At 37.7% G+C, this 12,619-nt stretch overlaps 1 protein-coding gene across 5 annotated transcripts in view; it reads left to right on the forward strand.

Moving 5' to 3' along the window:
• entpd1 (ectonucleoside triphosphate diphosphohydrolase 1) overlaps positions 1 to 12,619 on the forward strand; it is a 75,506-nt gene that overhangs the window by 20,081 nt on the left and 42,806 nt on the right. Inside the window, exon 1 of one of the 5 annotated variants that reach the window (XM_062055363.1) lies at positions 1,943 to 2,109. The exons of the other annotated variants lie outside the window; for them this stretch is intronic. Coding sequence (XP_061911347.1) covers positions 2,094 to 2,109 — 16 coding nt within the window. The 5' untranslated portion in view covers positions 1,943 to 2,093. Of the gene's footprint in view, positions 1 to 1,942; positions 2,110 to 12,619 lie in introns of those variants that run through there. 5 annotated transcript variants of the gene reach the window in all.

Genomic DNA, 12,619 nt, shown 5'->3' on the forward strand with positions numbered 1-12,619 from the left:
CATATATTTTCCAGCTTTTTACGCGTTGTCAAGTGTTCTCGTTTAAGGCCAGCGAGCTAGCCGTATATTTTCCAGCTTTTTCAGCATTATCTAGAGTTAGCACTGAGAGCTAGCTAGTTAGCCGTAGATTTCCCAACTTTTTCTGCATTGTCTAGTGTTGTCATTAGCTTGTCTCAGCTTCATTATTAGAAGCCAGGTAGTTAGCCCTATATTTCCCCAGCTTTTTCCGCATTATCGAACGATTTAAGAACAACATTTCTCAACCAGCTATTGCAAGGAATTTAGGGATTTCACCATCTACGGTCCGTAATATCATCAAAAGGTTCTGAGAATCTGGAGAAATCGCTGCACGTAAGCGGCAAAGCCGTGGACCTTCGATCCCTCAGGTGGTACTGCATCGAAAAGCGACATCGGTGTGTAAAGGATATCACCACATTGGCTCAGGAACACTTCAGAAAACCACGGTCCGTGACTACAGTTCGTCGCTACATTTGTAAGTGCAAGTTAAAACTCTACTATGCAAAGCGAAAGCCATTTATCAACAACACCCAGAAACGCCGCCGGCTTCGCTCATCTAAGATGGACTGATGCAAAGTGGAAAAGTGTTCTGTGGTCTGACGAGTCCACATTTTTTAAATTGTTTTTTGAAAATGTGGACGTCGTGTCGTCTGGACCAAAGAGGAAAACAACCATCCGGATTGTTATAGGCGTAAAGTTCAAAAGCCAGCATCTGTGATGGTATGGGGGTGTATTAGTGCCCAGGACATGGGTAACTTACACATCTGTGAAGGCACCATTAATGCTGAAAGGTACATACAGGTTTTGGAGCAACATATGTTGCCATCCAATCATGGACGCCCCTGCTTATTTCAGCAAGGCAATGCTAAGCCACATTCTGCACGTGTTACAACAGCGTGGCTTTGAAGTAAAAGAGTGCGGGTACTAGACTGGCCTGCTTGTAGTCCAGACCTGTCTCCCATTGAAAATGTGTTGCGCGTAATGAAGAATAAAATACAACAGCGGAGACCCCGGACTGTTGAACAACTTAAGCTGTACATCAAGCAAGAATGGGAAAGAATTCCACCTGAAAAGCTTAAAAATTGGTCTCCTCAGTTCCCAAACGTTTACGGAGTGTTGTTACAAGGAAAGGCCATGTAACACAGTGGTAAAAATGCCCCAGTGCCAACTTTTTTTGCATTGCGTTGCTGCCATTAAATTCTAAGTTAATGATTATTTCTCCAAAAAAAGTTTGAACATTAAATATCTTATATTTGCAGTCCATTCAATTGAATACAGGTTGAAAAGGATTTGCAAATCATTGTATTGTGTTTTTATTTACCATTTACACAACGTGCCAACTTCACTGGTTTGGGGTTGTGCACATTGTCTAACGTTTATTGTTAAAGGTCAGCAAACGAGCCATAGATTTACCAGCTTTTTCCACTTTATCTAGAGTTTATTGTTAAAAACGCCATACGCTATCCAGCTTTTTCCGCACCACAAACAAATTGAACCTGACTATAATAAAAGCGGTAATTTTAGACTATTTCACTAAGTGGTCACTAAGGTTGACATTTTCAGTCGGACGGCGACGTTGTAATGCAAAAGAATGGCGCTGTGATAAAGCGGCGGCGCTTTTATCTTCTTTTTTTTTTTTTTTTTTTTTTTTTTTTTTACAAAGGCCAACATTGTTGCCAGAAACGGTGCAAAGTATGTGAACGTACAGACATTTGCAGAGGTCCTTGAAGTGGCCATGAAATCAAGGTTTTCCCATGAGGCCGGCAGTCAATTCTATTACATAACGGCCTGAACAGCGTATTTAAAAAGAGGAGGGTACCTGTGTGCGACCCACTTTTCCTGAACAAAGCAAAGAGAGTTGAGGAAATGAGGTGTAAAGGGAGGAAGAAGAGGAGGAGGTTTTCCAAGGAGAGGAGGAGGAGGCTGTGCTTCATAAGCAAGTGCATGTCAGAGGCACACACTCGCCCTCACCCTCACACAAGGAGTGAGAGAGCAAAGGAGTGCATTGATGGTAGCGAGAGGGAGAAGTGTGTTGACGAGAGAGAGAGTGTTGTGTGTCTGCTGAGGAAGAATTCATGTCTCCGCAAAGAGGTGAGAACAATGATTACACTTTGGGACATTTGCACTGTTTGCCTATGAGTGTGTGTGTGTGTGTGTGTGTGTGTGTGTGTGTGTGTGTGTGTGTGTGTGTGTGTGTGTGTGTGTGTGTGTGTGTGTGTGTGTAGGGGGTGGAACAGGTGCCTACTGTGGGAGTGTTGCACCGTACAATGGCGCTTTAGGTCCAACTTTAATTTGCTGACATGGAACAATCACTCTGTAAGAAAAAAATGTCGCATTCGTGACTAAAAATGTCTCTTTTTTGTTGCATTTTTTTTGCACCAGTTACGTTAAACGTGCCGTGGTCAGGTTTGCGCACTTCGACATGTCTAAAAAAAGGAGTAGGAAGAAAGCGAAGCCTATGTTTCATCCTGTTAGAATGGAGTTGACTTCCCCTGTGAAAGGAGTGAAGGTGTTGGAAAACAAATATGACTAAATCTCATTAAGCAAATAAACTAAACAAACTTCATGTTCCATAATCATTTCATAAAGTAATAACCTATTGGTGTCTTAATATTGGGTATTTGGCCATAATTATGTTGTGTTATTGTTGACAGCTGCATCAAGTCTTTATGAGGTGTCTGTGTTGTTGCGATGATGCCATCTTTAATGTTGTCCAGTTCTTTAATTAAGAACCGGACGCACTCAACCTCTTAAATGCCTACTGAAATGATTTTTATTTATTTAAACGGGAATAGCAGATCCATTCTATGTGTCATACGTGAACATTTTGCGATATTGCCATATTTTTGCTGAAAGGATTTAGTAGAGAACAACGTCGATAAAGTTCGCAACTTTTGGTCTCTGATTAAAAAAAACCTTGCCCCTACCGGAAGTAGCGTGACGTTGTCAGTTGTTCACTCCCTCATATTTTCCTATTTTCAACGCAGCTAGAGCGATTCGGACCGTGAAAGTGACGATTACCCCATTAATATGAGCGAGGATGAAAGATTCGTGGACGAGGAACGTTAAGAGTGACGGACTAGAATGCAGTGAAATACATTTTTTTTTTCGCTCTGACCGTAACTTAGGTACAAACTGGCTCATTGGATTCCACACTCTCTCCTTTTTCTATTTTGGATCACGGATTTGTATTTTAAACCACCTGGGATACTATATCCTCTTGAAAATGAGAGTCGAGAACGCGAAATGGACATTGCAGTGCCTTTTATCTCCACGACAATACATCGACGAAGCTCTTTAGCATCTTTAGCATGAGCTAACGTGATAGCATCTGTCTCAAATGCAGATAGAAACAAAATAAATAAATCCCTGACTGGAAGGATAGACAGAAGATCGACAATACTATTAAACCATGTACATGTAACTACACAGTTAATAGATCTCAGCCTGGCAAAGCTTAACAATGCTGTTGCTAACGACGCTAAGGCTAACTTAGCAACCGGAGCTCACAGAGCTATGATAAAAACATTAGCGCTCCACCTACGCCAGCCAGCCAGCCCTCATCTGCTTTGCTCAGCAACACCCGTGCTCACCTGCGTTCCAGCGATTGACGGCGCGACGAAGGACTTCACCAGATCATCCGTGCGGTGGGTCTGCTAGCATCGGCTAGGCGTCTGCTAGCATCGGCTAGGCGTCTGCTATCCGAGTAAGTGGTCCTTGTGTTGCTACAGCCACCTACAACGTTCTTCTTTGCAGCCTCCATTGTTCATTAAACAAATTGCAAAAGATTCACCAACACAGATGTCCAGAATACTGTGGAATTATGAACTGAAAACAGAGCTTTTTTGTATTGTATTCAATGGAGAAGGCATAACTCTGTTCCTCGGGCTACGTCACACGCATACGTCATCCTTCGAAGGCTTTTTCAACCGGAAGTGTGGCGGGAAATTTAAAATGTCACTTTATAAGTTAACCCGGCCGTATTGGCATGTGTTGCAATGTTAAGATTTCATCATTGATATATAAACTATCAGACTGCGTGGTCGCTAGTAGTGGCTTTCAGTAGGCCTTTAAGGCCCGAGCTGTTTGTTTACATGCTTTTTTTTATTTGTCTTTGCTATTTGCGCTTATTGGACCCTAATTAGAATAAAAACTAAGAATCATCTTTTTATATGATGTACGTAATCCATAAGTAACAAACGTGTACCGTATTTTTCGGAGTATAAGTCGCTCCGGAGTATAAGTCGCACCGGCCGAAAATGCATAATAAAGAAGGAAAAAAAACATATAAAAGTCGCACTGGAGTATAAGTCGCATTTTTGGGGGAAATTTATTTGATAAAAGCCAACACCAAGAATAGACATTTGAAAGGCAATTTAAAATAAATAAAGTATAGTAAACAACAGGCTGAATAAGTGTACGTTATATGAGGCATAAATAACCAACTGGTATGTTAACGTAACATATTATGGTAAGAGTCATTCAAATAACTATAACATATAGAACATGCTATACGTTTACCAAACAATCTGTCACTCCTAATCGCTAAATCCCATGAAATCTTATACGTCTAGTCTCTTACGTGAATGACATCAATAATATTATTTGATATTTTATGCTAATGTATTAATAATTGCACATATAAGTCGCTCCTGAGTATAAGTCGCACCCCCGGCCAAACTATGAAAAAACAGCGACTTATAGTCCGAAAAATACGCTACTTCATGTTTAGTGACATGCTAATTCTTATTTGTACACTTTTTTTCTCTCCAAATTTCATTGTATGTTATACTCTTCTGACACCACCAGATGGCAGTATAAGTGTCCACATAAGCGGCCATAAGACCCCAATTCAGTAGTGTACACAATTTTGGAAATAAGAGCTAAAAGTTGCTGTCCACGCATGTGGCCAACTAATCCGGCGCACCTAAAATCCTTTTTTTCTCTCAAAACTCGACAGTGCGCCTTATAATCCGGTGCGCGGAATATACGGAATAATTCTAGTTGTGCTTACTGACCTCGAAGCACTTTTATTTGGTACATGGTGTAATGATAAGTGTGACCAGTAGGGGCAGTCACACATAAGAGGTACGTGTAGACTGCACTATGATGGCAGTATGACTCAAGTAAACAACGCCAACATTTTATATGTTCCATTGAAAATATAAAACATTACACACGGCGTTTAAAAATCTATCAAAATGTTTTTAGTACGACTTTGGTAAGCTATGAAGGCGCACCGCTTGATGGATTGTACTGTGCTTCAACATACCAGTATTATTATGGTGTGTGTATAAGGTAAGACTTATTATCTGGTGTTTTGTTTTGCAATATTATGCAAAAGCAACTTTTCTTACCTTCTGGTACCTGCTGATCTGTATTTGGGAACTGCATAAATCCTGAAAAATTGCGCACGTCCGCTTTTGTAGTCCGTGCCGACGCCGTAGTCGAAAAGCTTCTTCTTTTTCTCTATCTTCTTGTTATGTGACATTCATCCTCCGCTGTTGCCATTTCTTATATAAAGTAGTGTAAAGTTGTTACTTATATCTGTTGGTAAACTTGCCCATAAAAGCGCTAAAACATACCGGTGTAGTGAGTATCAATTATTCACTCAAGGATCTTTAGTTATTAGAGAGTTCCGGTCGGACGGATTTTCACGGTACACAATTCCGGCGTTGTTGTTTCCGGATGAGGAGATGCTGCGTAGTTATTGATTGAAGTAAAGTCTGAATGTCGTTAAAACAGTTAGCTCCATCTTTTGACACTTCTTCCACTCCCGTCCTTGCACGCTACACCGCTACAACAAAGATGACGGGGAGAAGACGCTGCCGAAGGTGAGCCACGTAAATAAGTCCACCCACTAAGCGGCGCATCCTGAGGCGACTGTCAGAAAGCGGCTTGAAGATGATCTGTAAAACATCATCTATGCAACATTTTGACCAAAGAACCACCATTACATGTTATGTAGACCACAAGGAAGTGTTTTACATTTAGAAAAAAATAATAATAATATGACTCCTTTAAGGCGCTCTATAATCCGGTGCGCTTTATATATGAAAAAAGCTCAAACATAGACCATTCATCGGCAGTGCGCCTTATGATCCGTAAAATACGGTACTTTGGATTCTTCCGGTCTTCCATTTAACTGATTTGATTTCCCAAGTACTTCCTCAACTGACGTGCTTCCTCGGTGACATCACCGCTGGGTCTTTAATGAAGATGCATGTTACTTTCGTTTTGATTCTCTGCTTCAGTAAAGCCACCTTGTTTTTTGTATCAGTGAACTTTTATGACCTTACGTCCCGCTAATCATCATCAACTCCTCCCTTTGATGGCCAGCTGTTACTTGCTAAAGCATTTATCTTCTTCTCCTCCTTGTCATCGGCTCCAACTTTAGTTGTGCATGTAATCTGGAGCCCAGTCACAATCACATTGTTCATGCGGACTTCCTGGAACTGACACATCCTTTGATAATGTAATCCTTTTCATCATTTTGCTTCTTTAATGTAGCATTAGGTTACAAAACACTTACATAAAAGTTGATCACTACTGAGTAGGGCTTTGACTCTTTGGGCAACCTAACGATTCGATCCGATTTCTGGGATGACGATTCTATTCAGAATTAATTCTTGATTCGACAAGATTCTCGATTCAAACCGATTCTCGCAATGTAATATTTGATATGATAATTATAATGAAACTTGCATAGTTAGCCTCTAACACTAGTACTAGGTCATGCAAAAGAAGCTGGTAATATTATGTGTATGTGTAGTTTGCTGGCCTTTAATGCTAACACTTGACAATGTGGAAAACGCTGGTAAATCTATAGTAAACTAGATAGCCTGCAATGCTAACGCTAGATAAATATAGGGCTAATTACCTGACTTCTAACAATAAAGCTGAGAAATGTATGGCTAGCTCCCTGGCCTCTAATGCCAACACTAGACAAAATGTATGGCTAGCTCTCTGGCCTCTAATGCCAACACTAGACAAAGCGGAAAAAGTTGAGAAATATATGGCTAACTAGTTAGCTCTCCGTGCTAATGCTAGATTATGCTGAAAAAGCTAGAAAATATATGGCTAGCTCGCTGGCCTTAAATGCGAACAAAATGTATTCTTTAGAAAAAGTATTTTTTAAAATAATTTTAGATTTTTTTAAAATTATAAATTGATTTTTTTTATTGGAACGAATAAGAATCTCAATTCGGATGTGAATCAATTTTTTGTGCACCCCTACTACTGAGTTTCTAATCATGCTAACAAAAGAACACATACCTGGTAATACAAAAACAACTATGTATGAAAACATTTTAATAAGCTTTTTTTGCAATATTAATATTGGGGGAAAAATACATAAAAAATTGGTTTTGCAGGACCGCACATGACATCTACAATGTGGATAAGAAAAAGTATTTATTGCAATTTTTTTTATTAAGTATTGAAATAAAGGTTTTTGATTTTTTTTACGTGGGCACAACAATGTTCTAAAAAATTGTGATCAATTGAAAAAAATAAATGTAAATTAATTTGAAAAAAAATGCCGCGACCCCAAGAGGGACAAGCAGTAGAAGATGATTTTATAAAAGTAAAAAAACTACAAGGTTAATTGCAGGAAAAAATGTTAAGTCAAGACTATTGAGATAAATGTTTAAAAAATGTATACATACATGCTATTTCACTATGTTCCATGTGAAATTGCCCTTTTTACAATTTTAGGTGTGATTGAAAATTATAATTAATTAATGAATAGATTTTTTTTTTTAAATCTTGAAAAAAGTCAACACATTTTGAGTATTTCCTGTAGTTTAATAAGCCCCAAAGCTTGTGTAATGATAATAATAGACAAGTAAAAATGTATTTTACCTTCAAACTAAATATACACAAATATTAGCAATGCAAGAAAGAAACACGCACACAAAAAAATCTAAAAATAATATATTTTTACGGTGTTTTTTACAACATTGACAAAGTGGAAAAGGAGAGTTAAATGTGATCAAATGCATGTACACAGAAGTTGTGCATTACTTACTAGTAATGTATCAACATTTTTCTGTACAATAACTCTTTTACAAAAAGGGAAAAAACATTCACTTTTACTTTGTTGCCTGCGCTATTATTTTTCTGACAAATACACCACATGTTTGGGATTGAACAACAATGCCACCGTCGAACTGACTTGAAATTTCTCACACAGCTTAGCACGCTCTATACCAGGGGTCGGCAACCCAAAATGTTGAAAGAGCCATATTGGGCCACAAATACAAAAAAGTAATCTGTCTGGAGCCGCAAAAAATTCAAATACTTTTATATAAGTGTTATAATGAAGGCAACACATGATGTAAGTGTCTATATTAGCTATATTAGCCTACTATCAAAATGACTGTGTCGCAGGCTGACGCAAATCTTCGTTGACGGAAATGTTGAAATGTAATATCTATCTACACGTTTTTACAACACTGGAAAACATTAGTAAAACTTCTCAGAGGGTGAGATAACTCCTGGAAATGACTGTCTTAGAACGGTCAAAAGTATAGATGTGTGTGTCCAAGTTAAAGGAAATGGCAGGCTGTCTTCTTCGAATGGATGTATTACAATCTTTGAAAGCTGGGTGACGTTTGCTGTGGTCTGGAACAACATGGCGCACAAACAACTATCAGAAATGCAGCCAATATTACATACAGATAATGTGTCATGAAACAAAAATAAATTAAATACATAGAGGACATAAGTAAAGGCAATTAAATGAACTCCAAATGAGGCATGATGATGCAATATGTACATACAGCTAGCCTAAATAGCATGGATTAGCTTGCAGTCATGCCGTGACCAAATATTCCTGATTAGCACTCCGCACAAGTCAATAACATCAACAAAGCTCACCTTTTGTGCATTCACGCACAGTATAAAACCTGTGGTGGACAAAATGAGACAAAGGAGGAGTGGCATAAAACACGTCTTTCTGTGGCGGCATCGGAGAAAGTCGTACATGTAAACAAACTGTCGAGTCACAGTCCACACAACGGTGAGTTAGTTAGTAGGACAAAACGGCGCTCGCCAAATACTCTTTATCAGTGAAGCACAAACATATTAAACTGGGCTTTCTAACAATTAGGAAGGTTTGCATGGTGTGTCCTCCTACAGAAACTATATTAAAACAAAAAACATTTTTCACCCCATTTTTTTCCCCATATCTGTATAACATGCATAATAGCATGTGTTCCAAATCATTTTTACTTGACTCTACCTATGAAAGTAACTTGACTATTGAAACATTCCAGATTTCTAGTGGGTCTAAACATTCCCCAACAATTTCTCTACTTTGCTTGAAAGTGGCTGATAACTTATCACGGGCAATCAGTCAGTGGGGAGATAAGAGCTCCACACACACACAATGTAAACAAACATGGCCGACGAATGGTCCGCTGGGTGATGTCGGATGTCTTCTCTGTGCTAATCATGTGACTCGGCCGCTGCTTTTCCATGACAAACTGCGCATTCATCGACTGTTTCTGCTTGTCCTCGCACCCTGTTTGTGCTCGCAAGGTTACTCAACGATATAGATAGACAGCTGGGCGCTGTTGTTAGTGGCCAGCGAGCAGTACTTTTTTTACTCACATTTTAGTTGTCATTAACTACAAACTATTTAAACTTATTCAAAATCAGTTGTTTATGTTTTTATTAAATTCCAGTCAGAAAGATAGGTTAGTTATCATTTCAGTCAATTTCAATAGTTCTAAGCACATGTGTCTACTATGAATTGATTAACGTGGACCCCGACTTAAACAAGTTGAAAAACTTATTGGGGTGTTACCATTTAGTGGTCAATTGTACGGAATATGTACTGTGCAATCTACTAAATAAAAGTTTCAATCAATCAAAGTCCTCCTAAGTAGCTACAGGATGAACGTGCCCCAAGCCAGAGATTTGTACGCTTTAGGGTTAAAGGCTAGCAGGCTCTTGTAAAATACAAACTTTGTAAACATTTTCAAAATGGGTTGTTTTTGTGCATGATTTTCTTACATTTTAGTGAGAAATCTGCGTCAGTTATCATTTTAAGCAAAGTCAATAGTTCTAAGCACGTGTCTTGCGAGCTACGGTGTGAACTCGCCCCGAGCTATAGAGTTGTACACTATGGTTAAAGGCTACCTGGCTGTTATAAGCTTCAAACTTTAAAAAACATATTAAAAATAAGTTGTTTATATATCAAACTATCCCCACTAACTAGCTATGCATTAGTATTAGTAGCTAGTTAGCCGAGTTTTTCTAATTTCACACTTTTTATTCGCCGTTTACTACAAACTATCAAAATATATTCAAAAGTAATTGTTTATGTACATGTTTTAGTACATTTTATTGCCAAAAGGATACGTTTAGTTATAATTTTAAGTATTTTCAATACTTCTAAGTCAGGGGTCACCAACGCGGTGCCCGCGGGCACCAGGTAGCCCGTAAGGACCAGATGAGTAGCCCGCTGGCCTGTTCTAAAAATAGCTCAAATAGCAGCACTTACCAGTGAGCTGCCTCTATTTTTTAAATGGTATTTATTTACTAGCAAGCTGGTCTCGCTTTGCCCGACATTTTTAATTCTAAGAGAGACAAAACTCAAATAGAATTTGAAAATCCAAGAAAATATTTTAAAGACTTGGTCTTCACTTGTTTAATTAAATTCATTATTTTTTTTACTTTGCTTCTTATAACTTTCAGAAAGACAATTTTAGAGAAAAAATACAACCTTAAAAAAGATTTTAGGATTTTTAAACACATATACCTTTTTACCTTTTAAATTCCTTCCTCTTCTTTCCTGACAATTTAAATCAATGTTCAAGTCAATTTATGTTTTTTATTGTAAAGAATAATAAATACATTTTAATTTAATTCTTCATTTTAGCTTCTGTTTTTTCGACGAAGAATATTTGTGAAATATTTCTTCAAACTTATTATGATTAAAATTCAAAAACATTATTCTGGCAAATCTAGAAAATCTGTAGAATCAAATTTAAATCTTATTTCAAAGTATTTTGAATTTCTTTTAAAATTTTTGTTCTGGAAAATCTAGAAGAAATAATGATTTGTCTTTGTTAGAAATATAGCTTGGTCCAATTTGTTATATATTCTAACAAAGTGCAGATTGGATTTTAACCTATTTAAAACATGTCATCAAAATTCTAAAATTAATCTTAATCAGGAAAAATTACTAATGATGTTCCATAAATTATTTTTTTAATTTTTTCAAAAAGATTCGAATTAGCTAGTTTTTCTCTCCTTTTTTTCGGTTGAATTTTGAATTTTAAAGAGTCGAAATTGAAGATAAACTATGTTTCAAAATTTAATTGTCATTTTTTTCGTGTTTTCTCCTCTTTTAAACCGTTCAATTAAGTGTAAATATCCTTAATTATTAATAATAACATAGAGTTAAAGGTAAATTGAGCAAATTGGCTATTTCTGGCAATTTATTGAAGTGTGTATCAAACTGGTAGCCCTTCGCATTAATCACTACCCAAGAAGTAGCTCTTGCTTTCAAAAAGGTTGGTGACCCCTGTTCTAAGTACATGTCTTGCCAGCTACAGTATAAACTAGGGATGTCCCGATCCAGGTTTTTGCACTTCCGATCCGATACCGATGTTGTTTTTACACCTCCGATCCGATACCGATACTGGCCGATACTGGCCTATCTGAGCATGTATTAAAGTTTAAAGTTATTTAGCCTACTTAGTTGTCAGATTCATGTTGAAAAGGGTTTTAGTACTCTTGATAACAACTAGCCAACTGAATTAGGTGAGTTTGAATAATACACAATGGTTGGTAACAAGAAACTGACCTGTTTATTCAAGGATAAACACAAAATAGACAAAATTATACATGACAAACAGAAATTTGAAACTTTTGATGATATTACGGAGCGTAGATGGTGAAATCCCTAAATTCCTTGCAATAGCTGGTTGAGAAATGTTTTTCCTTAAACTGTCGGACAATTTGCTCACGCATTTGTTGACAAAGTGGTGACCCTCGCCCCGTCCTTGTTTGTGAACGACTGAGCATTTCATGGAATCTGCTTTTATACCCAATCATGGCACCCACCTGTTCCCAATTAGCCTGTTCACCTGTGGGATGTTCCAAATAAGTGTTTGATGAGCATTCCTGAACTTTCTCAGTCTTTTTTGCCACTTATGGCAGCTTTTTTGAAATATTGTTGCAGGCATCAAATTCCAAATGAGCTAATATTTGCAAAAAATAACAAAAGTTTCTCAGTTTGAACGTTAAGTATCTTGTTTTTGCAGTCTATTCAATTGAATATAAGTTGAAAGGGATTTGCAGATCGTTGTATTCTGTTTTTATTTACCATTTACACAACGTGACAACTTCACTGCTTTTGGGTTTTGTCCATCTCATCTTGGTTGTTACAAAAAGCCCCACTTCCTCTTGCGAGAGAAGTTTCACATCAACCGTGGCGGAACATGTGACACTTTGACCTTTGATCTCTTTCTTGGTCATTCTTGGTATTTCCTCCTGCCTTGAAGATGCAAAGCTCATGTATAGATTTCTTCACATGTACTCCGCCATTTTTTGACTCCTATTCCTAACAAGAAGTTGCGAAGGCCCT

The sequence above is a fragment of the Entelurus aequoreus genome, linkage group LG08 (genome assembly GCF_033978785.1).
Source record: "Entelurus aequoreus isolate RoL-2023_Sb linkage group LG08, RoL_Eaeq_v1.1, whole genome shotgun sequence".
In the NCBI taxonomy this organism is placed as follows: Eukaryota; Metazoa; Chordata; class Actinopteri; order Syngnathiformes; family Syngnathidae; genus Entelurus; species Entelurus aequoreus.